The following is an 18,686-nucleotide window of genomic DNA, read 5'->3' as shown; positions in this document are numbered from 1 at the left end:
ACTTTAACTTCCTGTATACCAAAGATCCAGGTATGAGCAGATCGATTCCCGAAAGAACCATTTATTCACTAGTTAATTACATTCACGAGAAGTCTTATTTTGGAGACTCATTGATCAGTTTTCAAATCACTGTATACAAGAAATGCTTTGTATGAAAGGCGAGATTGGTAGATTTGGCGGGTCACATGTCTATAGTCAGACGGATAAGAAACTGAAAACTGGACAGGCAGTAAAATTTCTTTTCAAAATCCGTTATCAACAAGGTATTTTTAACAACACCAGCTTTTGAACTTAGTCTTTTTTGGCAAAATATTGCATATAGGGTACCCTCATTGTACGGATAACTCCTCCTACAGTTTTCAAGATAGGAAGTTGTATTTTGCAGATCAATTGTACATATATCAGAGGTGTGCATATTGCTAGGATTTTGATTTCTGATTATTTATGAAAAAAATACCAGCTTTTGAACTTAGTCATTTTTTGGCAAAATATTGCATATAGGGTACTCCATTTCACTGGATACAGGTTGACATGGATTATGGATACAGTTCACATATATAAAAGAAAACCCAGTTTGCTGTCACATTGACAGCTTTTCACTTGTTACAGATTTTAGAGATTTTTTTATTCGTGACGTCTTTAATATAAATTGAAAATGAGTTATTGAAAATATATGTATTAATAATATTATTATTGACTCCAGGTCAAAAATTGTTATTCACTTGCTACTTTTGAAATCAAAGCCTGTGTTTTTTGGTTTTGTTTTGTTTTTTTGTTTTTTTGTTGTTTTTTGTTGTTGTTGTTTTTTGGATACATCTTCAATGTTCCAAGAAATGAAAATAGATTTATATAGGCATGGACCAATGCAAGATTTGAACCTATATTCCGAGTGGGGAAAGATAGTGCAAAGTATACAATGTTACACGTGTAATTGAAAAACGTCTCCGGTATATATAGTGGACGTCTGCTAGAGTCTGAGTTCCTGTCCCCGAGGCCCGGAGGAAACTGTAAATCAGTCCCACATCTTATTAATCAACGATGTACAACACTTTCTTTCTCGTCTTCTCGATATATTTCCTGTCAGATACAGTCCCACAGTGAGCTCCCTCGCCTCATGCTCCCCTCTGTCGCTCCGAGCTGACAGGATTCGGTCAGATTATATGATGATAACTGAGATACAAGACTTTTTTTCAAATCAATTCCCATGGAAAAATCGACATATGCCAACAATTAACGCTACTTGGGCTGAAACAGTTTTAAAATGCACATAAGCTTTTGAATTCTAAAAGACTAGCTAGCTTCTTATTGCCAGATATCGTCTTCTAAATGGATTCCGCTGATTTACGATAAAGCATTAACATAATGTTCCCCAAAAGATGACGTCATGATGTCAATAAAATATCTGGAGGAACACCGTCTTCGAAAAGGACCTTAGATTCCTCCACGAACGCACGAAGCCGGAACACAGGTAAGAGAAATTCTCCTTTTATTTTCCTTGGTTCCTTAATCATGCTTTTTTAAAAATCATATTTAATTTGATTTTCAGAACTTCAGGATTTCTGAATATTCTGTCTAAAAAGTATTTTCCCTGAGCTATTTTTATGAAACTCTAAAAAATATGAAAGCGGGAGATAAATTTTGTAGAATACATTTAAAGTACACATTTGTCATGGTTTTACGAAATAAAAAATTATTTGGGTTAAACATTAATGTCCAGTTTTTTACTTCCAAATCACTTTTGTCTAGAAGTATCTCCTAAAGAAGGTTGGATGACAACCATAATCATTTTGGCATATCCTTTATCTTCCATCACCGGGATGATATTTCAAACATATAAATTGAGGATGTACAATTTAATACAAATCTTTTGATTTTTTAGAACAGTCAATGTACCTATTCTATTAAGTAAAGAATTGCTTTTTCAGCTTGTTTAACTTGTTCTGCATTATACATGCACAAAATAATTGTCTTAGAAGAGAAAACATTTGTCTAAGACGAGTGCCAGTGGAGGCGGATTTTAATTTCAACCAGTCTTTTGTAAGCGCCCATGCATTCTAGATAATTAACATTCTAGATGATTACTTTACAATCAGTTTCTCCAAACATTTTTCCAAATTTGTCCGTTTTTGTGTTATATATTTAATTTAGCCGCGTTTGAACAAAATTAAGTCGATGTGCACTTAGAATTAGAAGTTATCTTTATCAATGGCTGTAGTATTCAGCTAGAACAAGAAATGTTATAATTAATTGTGTTCATTATAGTAATACTCTCCGCACAAAGAAAAAGCATTGAACGTTTGATCCGCAATAATTCCTTCTCGTGTGCTGGAGTACATTTCATTTGATTTTTGACGTCTTGCACGGAGAACATTCCATCAGATGACCCGCCTTTGAACGTTAGATCTGAATTCATGTCGCTTTTCCCTGACACCAGCTTATGCTCTCTCTTACTGTTAATCTACTTAAAGTTCTGCGACTGATTCCATACTGACACGTGTTTAAGAGACTATTGGAAGAAGTATCCTTTTATTTTACATACGCTTCGGTTTTTGTCATTTAACTTGTAAAAAAGAACTTCAGACAGTTTTCTTAATTTCTCATTGATAACATCGATTGTGTTTTAGACTTCAAACAATTCAAAATGCGAATTTCTTGTTTTAAATCATTTGCTTTTTCATTAAGGTTTCCTTTCTTCATTAGTCCGATTAGCGGATGATGTTCAAATCTCGATTGATATACTCATTACAACGCGTGGGAAATCGAAGGGTCGCTATGATCCCCGGAAACCCGTACAATCAGTGAACTAGTTATTAGTAGTGTGGGGTGTGACTTTGTAATTTGTTGTTTTTTGCCTGTAAGTTTTTGTGGTAAGTTTTTTTTTATTATAAAGCAAAAGATCTTTTAAACAATAATAATTTTACATTGAAAAATTACGCTCTATATAAAGTAAAATTTATTCTTGTTCAGGTGGCTGGGTGGTCAACTTCACCATCAGGACTGTCTTAGACTTTCAAAAATGATAATATGGCTTTAAATTATTACAGAGTTTCGAGAGAAATAAAAAACCCAAACATTATTTTTAGCTTTAAATTTCCAACGCTGTTCATTATCTTCGAATTCATGCAGAGCTTTTCGTCAAAAGAAGGTATATATAGCCTAAAAATGGCCAGGACCACCCAGCCCCCTTAATTCAGAAAAGTGAAGACCAGGTTAGCAGCTTTAGGTGCATCCTTCTTTGTTTGGTTTATGAGTACAATGGTGCTTGTTTATAATTATAAAGCCACCACAGAGCTAGGTTTAGAATGATATGATACCTTACTTTTAGACTAATGTGGAATAAGGAGAAAACTCAATACGGCAAAAATGTACCTCATTTCCGACCTTTTAGTTTTTCAAACACATTTTTACATTTGTAATTTCCTCTGATTTGCATTGTGCTGTTTTGATCTTTCCAGTACAATCACTGGATTCAATAAACACGCTACAAGCATGCAATGGTATCTTAACAGAAACAAGGGTATTTGTTTGGATCAGTAATGAGTACAATCGTGTAAAATGTATAAGCAAATGACAAATGAACATGTACGAAGCAGCAGATACAAATGTATAAATTAAATACTAAAGAGAACTCAAAGTCCCATTTATACGAAAGCCGAGAAGGATCATTCGAGATTCGAGATTCGAAATACGAGATTCGAAATACGAGATTCGAGATTCGAAATTCGAGATTCAATATCTAAATTAACCAATCAAATCATGGATCTGAAACCTGTATCCTAGCAACATCAAACTGTTCTAAATAAAGATCATTCGTACATGCTCTTTCCTACAAATAAATGTCTTAATAGCTCTTATATAGTGGTTATAACATTGTTAAATTAACATTGATGAATTAACCCCACACAGTATAAACAATTAAATTAGAAATAACACTGTTGGCTTTGCGAATCTAAGTGGTTTTGTTTGCCCTGTATGTATTTCCCCCCGAACAATTTAACCCGAAGTGTATTCGCCCCAACTGTGTAAAAATCGGCTCGCGAAGAAAGATCTGTTTAATCCAAATGTTTTAGCTATGAAACTAAACTCAATGAAATAATCGACATGTCAAAATATAGGTTATGATAAAGTTTTAAACCATAGAAGATATAATGATTTACAACCTCAAAGACAAAAATCGAGATAAGAATAGTGTATTGTAGGGTATAGCAATGCCATTGTCGATATGAGAGAGAGAGAGAGAGAGAGAGAGAGAGAGAGAGAGAGAGAGAGAGAGAGAGAGAGAGAGAGAGAGAGAGAGAGAGAGAGAGAGAAAGAAAGAGAGAGACAGACAGACAGACAGACGGACAGACAGACAGACAGACACACAGAGAGTTTTGTAGTGTCAAATTCAGTTTTGATTTAGAATTTGAAATTTATTTGATTTGTTACAAGCATATATAGACAATAATTAAGCCTCTAAAAGGAGAAAAGAGAGGAGGTAGCTAGGGTAGGGCAGACCAACAAGCAAGCTTTAATTTTAACGGTGTTAGCGCACCTGTGATTTACATCGACTCTCTCTCTCTCTCTCTCTCTCTCTCTCTCTCTCTCTCTCTCTCTCTCTCTCTCTCTCTCTCTCTCTCTCATCACCTAGCATTTCCTTTTCCGTGAGGGGGTTTGGGGTATTTGTGATGTCTCACATTAGCTAGCGAAAATGATAAAAAAAACATGAAATTTTCTTTAAAAAGTGTGCGGATGTTGTACTCCAATAATCTGTTTTCAGTATATACATTTCAAGAGGGGGGGGGGGGGGGGGGCTATAAAGTCCGAATTAGTTTGCCAGTTATTCTGTCCCCATTTTGTTTTCTCTTCGTTTTCCAGGTTTTTTTTATTTGGCTCGGCAAATTAATATAAAACTTTTTGTGTAGCTCCATAAATATGCACTGTAGATAAATTATGAGTAGTTTTACTTTTGATATACAGGTACATATCCGTACTTGATTTTTAATTTGACTCTTATAACCGGATTTAATATTCCAATAAATATAGGGTAGGAAAGAGTAGACGGGACTTTTTTGCGCATATCCTACTGTACCATTCATTCAACACAGGTATTAGCACTCATCGAGTTCGACTTGCTTTCCTTTTTTTCATCCACTGGATTTAAAGCTATTAATTTTTGAAAATATTTTGAATTTATGGCCTGATTATATATAAATAAGAGCTTCGCTGGTGCATCTATTTACCCAAATGGACCAAAATATGACCAAATGAATCTAAAAAAATTGACAAAATTAGTTTTAAACGTACGACTCTTTTTCAATTCTAATCGGGTATGTCCTTTAGAAAAATCTTGAACCACACACATTTTAGCAAATAAAACGACAATTGTTTCATTTTTTTATGGGGAGGGAGGTGGTGCCGGTAAAGGACATGTATTGCTTGTGGCAGTTGTGCTATACTCTTATTTGTTATAATAGGTAATACTACATATTGATATGAAATGAAAGTTTCAAATTACACTGTACATAGCTTCTATCATGCATTTTGACCCGTGCGATAGTTTAAAACAATTTTCAAAGCATTTAATGTAATTCAACCGATCATTTTTGAAATTTAATTTTCTGGATCCCCGCCTGATACGTCCGCCTTCTTGTATATTAGAATTACATGTACGTTGACCATATGTACACATTAACTTAAGCGGCTATGTTATGGGACGATAACATTTTTTATCAATGTTTTTGCAGGATATGTAACAAATAACAGTCTATTTGTTGGTTTTTGCACTGATTATTTGAGATAATTTGCCGCCATCTTTTATGCATTCCACACACCACTCACAGTTTCTTTATTTGGTGTTCTGTGTGTATGGCGACAAATTGGTAAATTTGCACCACTAACCCCTTGTAGCTTCATCCTGATTACATTTGATCTGGCTAAGTGTAATGTAGTAGACAGTATATTAAATACACACATCTTTGTTTGCAGTGCTTATTTACATCTTTAGAGATTTACTTACAAAAAAAGTAAACATTTGTATGACTTATATGTTATTATTGTCAATTTTGGTGTGGGGGGGGGGGGGGGTAGGAAACTACAGAGAAACTTGGCTGTGAAACATATGCTTTTAATCATTCTTATTGATATATCAATGAATGAATTATAACAAAATACATGTACAACAATTAATTTTGAAATATTCATGCACAATCAAATTTTTAAAAAGTTTTACTGTTCTCTGCACAAGAAATCGGCAATGTGAACAAATTGGCACCCTATCATCCCTACCTTTAATTGTAGAGAGTAGGTATCCTTCTATATTGAAAACAATTCCAAAAGTAAGACTCATAATAAGTTGTTAACTGAGGAAAAGGAAAAAAAATGTATTTATTAATAATTCCGTATAATGTGATAATATCTCAATGATTTGTTTATAATCATAGTACTAGTGTATCACTGTATGCATACATAAAAACGATAAGTAATGCTTATATTTATTAGTGAAACAGGACAGGTTATTTATATTTAGATTATTTAGATACATGTACTAATCTTCATGCGGGGATCTAGAAAGGAGGGGGTCAGGGGATCTGGACCCCCTCCTCGGGAAAATTGGAGCTTATTAAATTTACATAGTAAATTTTTTTTAAATTGGCCTAGGACCCCCTACAGAAAAAATTAGCTACGCTTATGAAGTTCTCCACCATAACCGCATTTTTACACAAAAGGGGTGAATAAACCCGGGTTTTAAACTATTACTGGTGGTGAAATACCCCAGGGTTCAAACGCATCAGGTGGAAATGCACCAGGGCAAACAAAATCACTTAGATCCGCGAAGCACACTGCATTATTACTAGTCTACTTAGATATTCTGTGTAAAAGTAAATACACATACTTATTTAGTTAGGTAGGGAGAAGTGAACATAGCATTTATTAAGAGCTATAAAGACATTTATTTGTAGGAAAGAGCATGTACGAATGATCTTTATTTAGAACAGTTTGATGTTGCTAGGATACAGGTTTCAGATCCATGATTTGATTGGTTAATTTAGATATTGAATCTCGAATTTCGAATCTCGAATCTCGTATTTCGAATCTCGTATTTCGAATCTCGAATCTCGAATGATCCTTCTCGGCTTTCGTACATTTATCTTCCAAAAGGTTTTTGATTTTCAAACTAGAAATAAAACTTGTTATTAATACTTTTGGTTTGTTAAGTGCATTCATTTCATTCTTAATAAAAATAACAAACCCAATCGAAAACCAATGAATAATTCCTTCCAATTTATTTTATGATAAAGACGTTAGTTAAAAATCTTGAACAAAACTTGCAGAAATATAATGATTAGATACGTATTTGTTACTGTTGATACATGAATTTGGACTTTAGTTTAATTTTAATTTTTTTGACACTGCAAACCCGTTTTCTTCAAAGTATTTAAATGCATAGAATTTACACAGTTATTTAAATATATATCCCTGAAAATGTATAGTGGTAATATTTTTTTCGAGTCAACAAAGAAGTAACATTGCATATCCAAATAGATGAATTCTTTTTTCTCAAAACATTGAATTTAAACAATTTCTTTTTACTTATTATCCAAATACTCGTGATATCATTTGAAGGACTTTTACATTTGAATCTATATGAAAACATGATAGGAAAAACATTCCAAAATAGATTAATGACGAGATCCCTTAAAGTATTGGATATTATAGTTACATGATATAGATATGACGTAAACATGTGTTTATCTTTTGTCATCAGATTTCTTTGTTACGTGATGCTGTGGCTCAAATAGTTAGTAATCATATTGGGATTAGCAAAGAACCCAACCTGGAAAAAAATCTTTGTCACCAAATGAATTAAAACTGTGAAATTAAACTGTTTTCTCAGCTAGTGAGTTGAAGAACAACATCGTTCCATGTATATAAACCCGTGAATTCAAACTTTTGTCTCAAATATAAACACAATAAGTTGTTCTTTGGTGGATGGAGACATCATTATTACATCAGTATCAAAAGGCTGAGGCGAGATACAGGTTATAAAATTAACTCACCATTATTGTGTCTTTAACTTAAACATTGAACGCGGAGTTGTGTGAAGAGGTATAAAACCGCCGCCACTATCAGGTACGTCACTGATATCGACAAACCAATAGGTTGAACAGATGATTAATGTAGCAGCTAAATTTATTTCATATAAAATTGAAATATCCATGATTTTTTAAGTATATATATAATGGTCCCTGGAAATTTTAATCATAAAAGGTCCATTTTTGTTACGTTACGTTACGTTACGTCGTCTTAAACCTGTAACTCTGTTTCGAAACATATTAGATAATACATTTGACTGATCAATGCTCTATCAAATTTTAAAAGCACATTACGCAAACATGGCATAAATATCGGCTTGCAGTAACCGATAGGTGATGCTGGAAGTATAAGACAATGAAAAAAATATTTTATTTATCCGAAACCACAAAGTAAAAAAATCAATTTTGATTCAACGACAAGTTAATTATTAAACTTGAATACTTGGGGGATTAGATTTGATTTACACCTACATCTACTAAATAAATGATTTATCTGATGCCAAATCAGGGTAAAATGAGAAATACATTTGGAGATTACCTCGTGTTAACACGGCAAGTCAGTTGTTGCTTGTTAAAACCAAATTTTGTTATTCCAAAGTGAGAAATATAGATATAGGATTACGCAAAAGCACCAATACGCCTTATTGCATTAGCTATAAATGTACTTGTGGTCGGATCTTGTTATCAACATGACCTAGCACTGTAGATCCAATTACCCTGTTTGTGGGATTGTATCAAGGTCACTTTTGAATTTCTTTTCCTTTTCTTTCCTCTCTGTAAATAGTATTTTTCATTCTGTCTACGTAAACGTGATGATTACGATCTATACTTCATAAAATATAATATTTTTATATATTTTTTAAAAACTTTGTGACGCACTGAATTACAAGTTTTTGACTGGTCTCAGACCTGATTTTTTGTGAAAACTTTTAATTATCTCGAAAACTCTACACTTCCGAGACACCAAAAATGGTTTGCACTGCTACATGTAATTTGATCCGAAGTCAATCCGTTTTGTATTCGGTTTTACAACTGGCATTAAACTTTTGTTCTAAAATGTGTGGATTATCATATTTATTTTTTAATTTTAAATACTTACCTAAAAGAACAAGCATGTAAGTCACAGTCTCAAAATAAGACGATTGATAATTGAACACCCAAATTCATTCAGCACAAATAAGTTAATTTTGTTCATCTACTTTTATTGTGCAAATTCTATCAGATTTTGGAGTCTGGCGTGGTTGTTTAACTAAATCCTGGACATTTTTTTTCCTCCAGGACCAAGAAACCGTATTGTTGCCGGTATACCTTTGCATGGAATTACTTAGAGCACGCCATATGCATACCAATGATTGTACTAGTATTAGATTATAGTCCCTCCTCCGCGGCCCTTAACGACAAATGAATAGGTTTCAGGTGATAGTGTGAAAAAAAGTGTGAAATGAACATAAAACTGTGTAATAAAATGCTTTTACATGATGTTAAAAAGAATTATGGGAGTTGCAATATAACAGTTTTGGAATCACGCACTGTCTTTTTGCACGATATTAATCAAGATTTTTTTTAACTGTTGGCTGCTGGAAAACAAAGTGTACACGTGTAATAAAACGCTAAAAATTCACACTAGAAAAAGCGTATAAAAATCTTATCCTTAGCCAAGGATACTTTGTTTACTCCATCCAGAATGTTTCCATTTGCCATATAAAAATTATTTGTATCTTGAGCACTGTCAACCTCAAATTCAGACCCAGCTACTTGCACTAAATTTATAAATTTTTTGTACTTTAGGTTTGTCAAAAAATCATTAAATAGACATGATGTAGAGTAAAGTGTTAACCAAGTTGTATTCGCGACGACTTTATTTCGCGTTCAAATTTCAACCACACCCGTGTTGTTATTTACAACCGTCCGACAAGGACTGGTTTGCGTCGAGAAACATTCGCAGGCTCCAGAAAACTTTGCGAAAATTTTCTCACTCGCGAATAAAAGCTGGTTTACAGGATTGGATACATGATATGATAACTAGATAAGTACGTATACCCGGTATACCTGTCATTTGTCATTCAATACCCGATCACAGCATGATAGATAATGATACCAAACATTGATCAGAACACGTAACCATTGTGATAGGCAGATCAAATTGGAGCATTGGTAAAGTTGTAAATGATCAGATTAATTAAATATATAGATTACAATTTGCAGTACCGTAAAGTCCCACAAAATCACAAAACTATCGAGATGCAAGAATTCTTTATTTTTAAACTTCTTTTTTAAACCAAATACAAAGCTAGGTGTACAGGTTTTTTAAGTGGTCAATTCGGAACATCAAGAGAGTCAATGTAAATATATACATGTACATGTAATGTTGTTGCTTTATTATTAAAATAATGATTAAAAAAACGTCATCATGGTAAATGTACATGTATATATGAATATATAAAATATCATTCAGTGTGTTTATAATAGTATCATTTTACGAAAACCCTATTATGGTCTAGCAGATGTACAAGAAGTATCGTTGGGTAATTAAAAATCGAGCCGAAGGCGGGGAATTCTCCATTACGATTCAATTTGGTGATTGAAGTGACTTTTTTCAACATTTCCAGCATAAAGACGTTCTGATTCCTTCACGACAGAACACTCAAGTCCGATTGATTATCTACTACATAAGAACGATAAAGAAAACACATTGTTGATAGATATTTTAGTAAATAGGGGTTTTTTACACAATGTTTCTGTACCACAGTATAAAAAAAACAAATGAATATTAAAGTCGTGGTTATGAAAGACTCCCATACCGCAAACATTTCAGTACAATTTTTATCTGAAATATTGTTATTTCATCTCTTATCTGGTTCATTAGTTGGGTCGTTAATCAAGTAGCAAACGACAAGGACAGCTGATGGAAAGGCGAACATTTATATGTAGAAAACTGATGGAGATTTTGTCGTACTTAGCTGTCCATTAGACGTAAATAGGACTCTAATGATATATTGATGCACATGTTTGTGGAAGAATTGTTATTGCACATCGTGAAAAGATTTTTTTAAAGGCACTGTCTACGTTTCATTACTTTTACGCGGTTGTATATCATTTTATAATTAATTCCTTGTTAGATCCAGCAAAAACCTTTTAAAATGCTATAAATCAAAACTAGATTTACATGTAATTTAGAATCGTTGACGTTTAAGCGACAAGAAATCTATTAAAATTCAGTAGTCTGCAAGTACATGTATATGTATACGTATTAGATATTTTCAGTCCTTGGCGAAGAAGATGAGCAAAATAAACGAGTAAAATACTTATAATAAGACACACAAGCAGCCCAAAAACATGAAAACCACAGCATATTTTTTTCACATCTCCCTTTCAATATATCATCAAATTTAAGTGCTCTGATAGCTTCAATACTTCAAGATAAAACAAATATTGATTCAAGTCAAATGTAGTACATGTACATGTATATGGATACAAATTTCCTCAAAGTACGGCTTTAAAAAACGTAAATGACAAATATCGATGGTTTATCCTTAATTTGCAAAAAATTCAAGCTCGTATAAATATTGTGGTTTTCGAATGGGGATATTTTCAAATTTGATCCAAACAAATTCGTGTTTCTTTGAAAATTTCATTGTATTAAGCTGAAATCTTGATTTCGTTTATGTCATGTTTCGTATTCAAATGATTTTTTGAAAAATTCATATTAGTATTCTTAAATCAAAACTAGGTATTTGCGCCATCTTATATATCCATGTTCTTTGACTGGTAGGATGCGATAAGGTTTAGAGGCAAGTTACTAGTCGATGGGATGGACGTATTTATTGTTGCTCAGTTTTATAATCGATTGTAGTATATACACGAATAGACATCGGAATCAATTTCATTGCCCAACATTAGTCCTAACAGAGGGCGCCTGATTAGAACAGCTGCACGTCAGCAATTGAAGGTGTTGTGAAAGATAATGCATTTAGAAAAACAATACCCCTGTGTAATGCTGATAGAAAAGGGGAGTGTCAATTGAGTTATATAAAATCTGCAGAGTTATCATGAACGTATTATGAAATATATCTAAAGCTTCATATTTCTGCAGAGTAAACTAACTTTTCAATTCAGTTCTGTTGATATTGTAGCCGAATTATTTATAAATTTATTTGCGTTATTCTTGGAAAAAGGTAAAATAAAAATAAATTCAGTTATGAAGAAACAGAATATTGGCGCCTTCCGGTTTCTCTGAATCCTTGCTGTCGTTATTTTCAGTTTATAAAAAGACAAGTGTCAGATAAGTCAAATTTGATTTATCAGAAATAATACAGTCCTACGTTGATGTCATTCATACAGCGCAAGCATTTATGATTCGACTTTATGATACACATTTCTTCGGCTTATTGTTAAACTTGATTTGGCTTTAATAGTACGTTATATGTTTCGTTTTCTAACATTCTACAGACAGTGCGTAAATTTTAATTTCCCATGAGGAAACTCGAATCGTAATAGTGATACGTAATGCAATCCGTAAAACAATCCTACCTTTGATCAAACCTAAGGAAGGTGCTTAATTGATAACGAAGTGATGATCTAGGTTTTGCATGTCTCTTTTGATATGATATAATAAACAGGTCTAGTTTCCTTAGAAAAGCAGACTCTATTTGCACTTATCCTGTTGTCAAATTATTTTTATTGACCATAAAAATATAGGCGAATATTCTGGGATGTCGTACTCATTAATTGTTGAATAGACACACATACAATTGATCTCCTACCGTGCGTTATAATGTTTTCTGTAAATGGTGGGTGGACCTTGGTTAATCAAATAAGATGAAACAGAATTCACAGCAGAATGTCATAATGCAACGCCTTTTGTGTTATAAATGTTATAAGGCATAAGATATGAAACGTTTCAATTAGTTTTTCCCCGTTCTAAGACTAGCTTTAAATGCAATATCTCAACTGTTATATCGCTAACTTGATTTCAAAATGTTGTTTTGAAGATTCGATTCTTTTCTAACTAATAAATTACTTTATTTCAAAGATATTTGCTTTTAAACTTAAAGAGATTAAATAATATACCATAAAAGAGAAATTGCATGATTGATTCACTTTGGAGTTGTTTAAGCTGATTATTTTAATCATTTTCAAAATGATACACTGATTTTTAACGTTTCAGTAGATTTTTTAATCGAGATTGATTCCTTATAATGACCCAGCTTTATTAGAACAGAAACATAAACTAGTTTATGTTTTATTTACCTTATTTGTTATTATATCAATGTGTGGTACTCTTAAAAAATAACTCAACACTTCTTTGTATGCTATATCAATATATCTGTCCCTCGTACAACGGCATGCCCCATTTTGTTAGATAATTGGTACTACGTCTCTCTAGGCGGTCGTATAAGAGATAAATTTTTAATTAACTCTGTGATACATAAATAGGGAAAACTTTGATACAGGAGCACAGCTATTCTTATCTTGTCTGCTTTCTTGTAGGACTTGGAGATTTAAGATGTTCACTCATCACAAGACGTTATTTTCTCTGATGGCAGTTCTCTTGCTCAGCATTGCTGCCGCAAAGGTGAGTTAAGACAATAAAAATATTTCATAATTTTTATTCAGATAGTTATGATTGCATTTAAAAGTATTGAAGAACCATTTGATAGGATAGTGTTATATGTCATCATTTAAAACAAAAACAGCGACAAAATTATAATTTCCTGGTATACACGGTATATTTAAACTATTGGGTTTTTTTAAATAAAAATAGAGATATATAAAAATAATTGGTATGCGGTTTTTTTTTCTTTAATTTTTCTTTTATGTAAGTATTTTTTAAATTCTTGCTATACTGCTTTTTCATACTATTCAAATAACATTAAAAGAAGGAATTCAGTCTCTATATTACAGTCGAAAAAAATTAAAACGCTGTTGAAAACATGTTCAAGGAATGCACGATTTATTGCTTTTGTTGGCTATAATAAAAATCTGAAACAAAATATTTTAAAAGAGAAGAAAACTTTCTTAATGTATATAAAGAGTGATTAATATATTCCTAATTTTTCGCAACATTTCTTTAAAATATAAGGAACTGCTATAGTACAGTTAAAATAGCTAAAACCGCCGCTGCAAAATTCAACCGAACAAATAAAAACAATATCAAAAACATACACCTGTCCATCATTTTCTAAAGCAATTTTTGAATTTGTGCCGGTCCAGTATTGAATAAATTTAGAGGCATGGAAAAAGTCTTTGTTCTGAAACTTCTGCAATAAAAGGTCTGCTTCTCTGGAAGATTGGAAGCGTTCGGTTATTCATGGGAATTGTTTTAACGTGGTTTTGTCATCGGATTTCTCTGAATTTTGGCACATTCTGAGGACAAACTTCGCTTTTATACAATGTGGCTTTGAAATGTATCATACTAATAAACGTTTACATTTAGTTATAAGATGTACAGCTTAAGCTAATGTAACTTTTTATGATGAATTTCCTTAAACAAGGGACAAATTACCTAGGAAACACACATGTATAATGCCCATAGTAATTTTTAAGATCTATTGTCCTTGATCGAATTTAAAAAAAGGGGGGGGGGGCAAGGAAGAAGTAAACTGCTCAAAGAAAGGGTGTATATATATATATATATACACCATCAAATCCTTTTTCTAACATTAAACGGCAAAATGTATACTTTAATTTCCCTCCATTATAGTGCTTTTATAAGGTGATAACTTGATAACAATCTACACATCAAATTTTCCTTTATTATACATGTAATTAATATGTGTTTTGCAAGGTGATGAAGACTTAATAAGATCTGTGCATTAATTTTTCCTTCATTTTAGCTTGCTGGCATCTATCAATCTTGATGACCAAAGTGCATGCCTTAATTTGTATAAATTTTAAGCAAGGAACTCAACAATTTTCTCCAGTACTTAGACAGTACACTGCTGTGTTTTGCAAGGTGAACATTAGTATGGCTTTATCATTGATATTCTAGGTTGGATCAGAAGATTTTTTTTCCCTCATCTATTCTATCCTTCAGAGCTGATTGTGGATAAACGTTGCTTAGCAATATGAATCATATATGGCATGATTTAACGAGTTTAGCAAATAAAAAAACCCGGATCATTTCATATTTTTTTATCAAATGATCATGGTATACTGCGTTGCAAAAACATACTCAATTATAGTATGTGGCATAGAATTGAAAACACGACACTAAATAATAAAAAAATATTGTTAGAAATCCACAAAAATCAAGAACAATTCATCGACAAACTAAACTGCATGTTAAGTTTACTAGAAAGTCTATCTAATGTATATAAGTACTAGTATAAATCAAACTCAGTTTTATTTCACAGTACATAAATGATACTGTAGAAATATATTCATTTATTATACTTTCATGTTAAATACTGAAATCTGATTGGTTTAGACGCAGTTGGTAATCCGTTCTATTACCCTCAGCGTTAGCAAGGCACTTGGCAACGGGTTACACAACGAATTGTTACATGCACGAATATTATGCGCGTACGGTTCGCCATAAAATTCACTGCATTTTTATATAAAAGCAGTAAAATTTTCTCTTAAATTAAGACATTCAGTATAATAAAATAAATAGTGCCTGTTTGGGAGGGTAACTGTTGAAATTGACACCCCTCGAAAACCATTGTCAACCTCCGCTTCGCGTCAATTGATAACGGTTGTCTCGGGGTGTCAATTTCAACAGTTACCCTCCCAAACAGGCACTATTTATATAATATAATTTTCGAATGTAGTTTGAATTTTCGGTCTTTCCTTCGTTTCTTTAAAAATGCTCAAGATTAATATCTTGGCATGCATCTTTAATTAATAGTTTCCTTTGAAAACGTCTTCGTATTGTAAGTTAATATTATTACAAAATTACATGAGATTGATACACTTTTATTCAAAACAATTTATGCATTTTTTAGAGTTCACCTGCACCAACAGATTATAATCGGTCCGATACAGAAGATATAGAAACAAAAGAACAGCGGTCTGGGGAGGAAACTGATGAGAGTACAGAACTGTTTGACGAGAAGCAACTGGGCTCAATGGGAACGCAAGAGTACAGCAAGAAAAGCATGGACTCAATAAATGGCGCAAGGGGATTCCGTGGTTTTGCAAAGAAACATTACGATTCTATTGGTGGTTCAAGAGGTTTGATGGGATTTAACAAGAAAAATTACGATTCGATCGGCGGGTCACGTGGGCTTCAAGGTTTCAATAAGAGATACTATGATTCAATTGGCGGATCACGTGGTTTACAAGGTTTTAATAAGAAAAATTATGATTCGATCGGGGGATCACGTGGTCTCAAAGGTTTTAACAAGAGATATGATTCGATCGGGGGATCACGTGGTCTCAAAGGTTTCAACAAGAGATATGATTCTATAGGTGGATCACGGGGTCTTCAGGGTTTCAACAAGAAAAACTATGATTCGATTGGCGGTTCGCGTGGCTTTCAAGGTTTCAACAAGAAAAACTATGATTCGATCGGCGGATCACGTGGTCTCAAAGGTTTCAACAAGAGATATGATTCAATAGGTGGATCACGTGGTCTCAAAGGTTTCAACAAGAAAAACTATGATTCGATTGGCGGATCACGAGGTCTCCAGGGTTTCAACAAGAAAAATTATGATTCGATCAGCGGTTCACGTGGTCTCCAGGGTTTCAACAAGAAAAATTATGATTCGATCGGCGGTTCACGTGGTCTCCAAGGTTTTAACAAGAAAAGCTATGACTCTATAAGTGGCTCAAGGGGATTACAGGGTTTTACAAAGAAAGGTTACGATTCTATTTCTGGCTCACGGGGAATGAAGGGTTTCAATAAAAGGCATTATGACTCCATTAATGGTTCAAGAGGGCTATCTGGTTTCGTTAAAAGATCATATGATCCTATTTCTGGAAGTCATGGCTTTTCTGGATTTGTCAAAAGAGAAACCAATACAAACGGCTCGAAAAATTCCGAATCCTTTTAAAGATTTTATATAATGAATATTACCTAATAATGTCACTCTTGATCTGTATGACTAAATTAAGGGAAAATTATGTGTCATGATTTGCTATAAATGGATAAAACGTTTAGGAAAATATTTGATATTATAATGAACCATATGCATATTATACTGACTACTGGACTAAAGTGTATTTAAGGAAAATTAAACTAGAATGCAAGTATCACATAGGCCTGCCTAAAGTTTCGGATACTTGTAAATATATGTATGAAGATTAAACCAATCTGACTTTTGACTGTGTCTTGAATTCGCGGACAGCTTATAAAGGTTTGCAGGCAAAGCATGAAATTATCGTTACCCGATTTTCAATTCAAATTATTATATAAAATGTTAATATGTTTACTATTTCCATAGATATATTCTGTGTTGAATAACTGCAATCGTTCCGTCGTTTTCTGGTTTGTATCAAAACAAATAACATTAAAATATGCAGAATTGTGTGATTCAATGTAGATTGCGTGTCCCAGCTTTTTATATTGTTCGGTTTTCTTTCAATGAAATGTTTTTAAAAAATCATTAACATTAAAGTTGAATTTTGTAAAAAATTTCTTTCTTGTGATTATTATAATAAAACAGCGCAGTTTTGGGTTTTTTTTTAAAAAAATTATTATTTATACCCACATTTAAACAGGTTTTGAATCACAGCTTGGTTGCGTGCATTTATACATTAATTTATCATTTAGTTACCCCCGAAAGGTATTATTTGCAAGGTAATGCTAAAAATAGCAATGAGGTAGACTTAGCGTGAAAATGCCGTTTTAAATTTGTGTGCACTGCTACACTCTGTTTATACAGTCAGTATGCAAGCAATTAGCTGTACATTGTCCCATTGGTTCATGCGTGAACCAATGAAACAACATCAGTTCTTGCCTTGTTCTCCAGTAGCTTTCTTTGAGGGTAGATACATGTAGGACACTGTCGGTTTCAAAGTGAGAACAATTTCTTCGTTCTTCAAAAATGATAGACAAAGAATTAAAGTATTGTCATTAAAACTCTTTTCAAGGATTGAATTCCATGTGAAACAAACCTTTTGGGATTGACCAAACTTAACCAAACTGATCACTTGATCAAAAAATGACTGCGTCGTGATAAAAGCTTAGTTATACAGTCACTATCAGGTTGTTTAGTACGTTTTCAAAATCAATGTGCATCAGTTGTGTCTTTAAAATGAATTCAACTAGAATTTTGTTGAAAAAATAATTTATTGAGACAATAAACTAGCAAACATGACAATAAAATCAACATTGATATTGTAATGCATCAGATTTGTTCACAAAAAGAAAGAAATCATTATTCATACTTTTCAGTGGGAAATCCCTTGGAAATGACACATGGAGATTATATTGTTGACATAATGTTACATTTTATTAAAAATAAATGATACATAATCTCATTTATTTGATTAGTTCCTTTAAAAGATTTTCATTTTTAATATAAAGAAGCAGGCCAATTGACAGTAGCTATAAAGCTCATTAATGCAGTAATAAGAACATACATTTAATGAAAACCCACACATTATAAAACGGATTCTATATATGAAAAACATGATCAACGGCAAAGAGACAGTGCGATTCCTAGA

The 18,686-nt window shown here is 32.8% G+C and overlaps 1 protein-coding gene across 1 annotated transcript; it reads left to right on the top strand.

Annotated features, from left to right (window-relative positions):
- The first annotated feature begins 1,311 nt into the window (after positions 1 to 1,311).
- LOC105319677 (buccalin) lies at positions 1,312 to 17,652 on the top strand. The gene is made up of 3 exons (XM_011417303.4): positions 1,312 to 1,468; positions 13,566 to 13,650; positions 16,022 to 17,652. The coding sequence occupies exons 2-3, from the start codon at positions 13,582 to 13,584 to the stop codon at positions 17,069 to 17,071; spliced, it is 1,119 nt and encodes a 372-aa protein (XP_011415605.2). The 5' UTR covers positions 1,312 to 1,468; positions 13,566 to 13,581; the 3' UTR covers positions 17,072 to 17,652.
- Positions 17,653 to 18,686: the final 1,034 nt, after the last annotated feature.

This window comes from Magallana gigas, chromosome 3 (genome assembly GCF_963853765.1).
Source record: "Magallana gigas chromosome 3, xbMagGiga1.1, whole genome shotgun sequence".
NCBI classification, from domain to species: Eukaryota; Metazoa; Mollusca; class Bivalvia; order Ostreida; family Ostreidae; genus Magallana; species Magallana gigas.
The sequence above is the reverse complement of the archived record's forward strand: the minus strand, read 5'-3'. Positions and strand labels throughout refer to the sequence as shown.

Bases quoted from the DNA above. Each gene is read 5' to 3' on its own strand.
- LOC105319677 (XM_011417303.4), top strand. From the start codon at position 13,582: ATGTTCACTCATCACAAGACGTTATTTTCTCTGATGGCAGTTCTCTTG. The intron at 13,651-16,021 runs GTGAGTTAAGAC...TGCATTTTTTAG, and splicing joins TCAGCATTGCTGCCGCAAAG to AGTTCACCTGCACCAACAGA.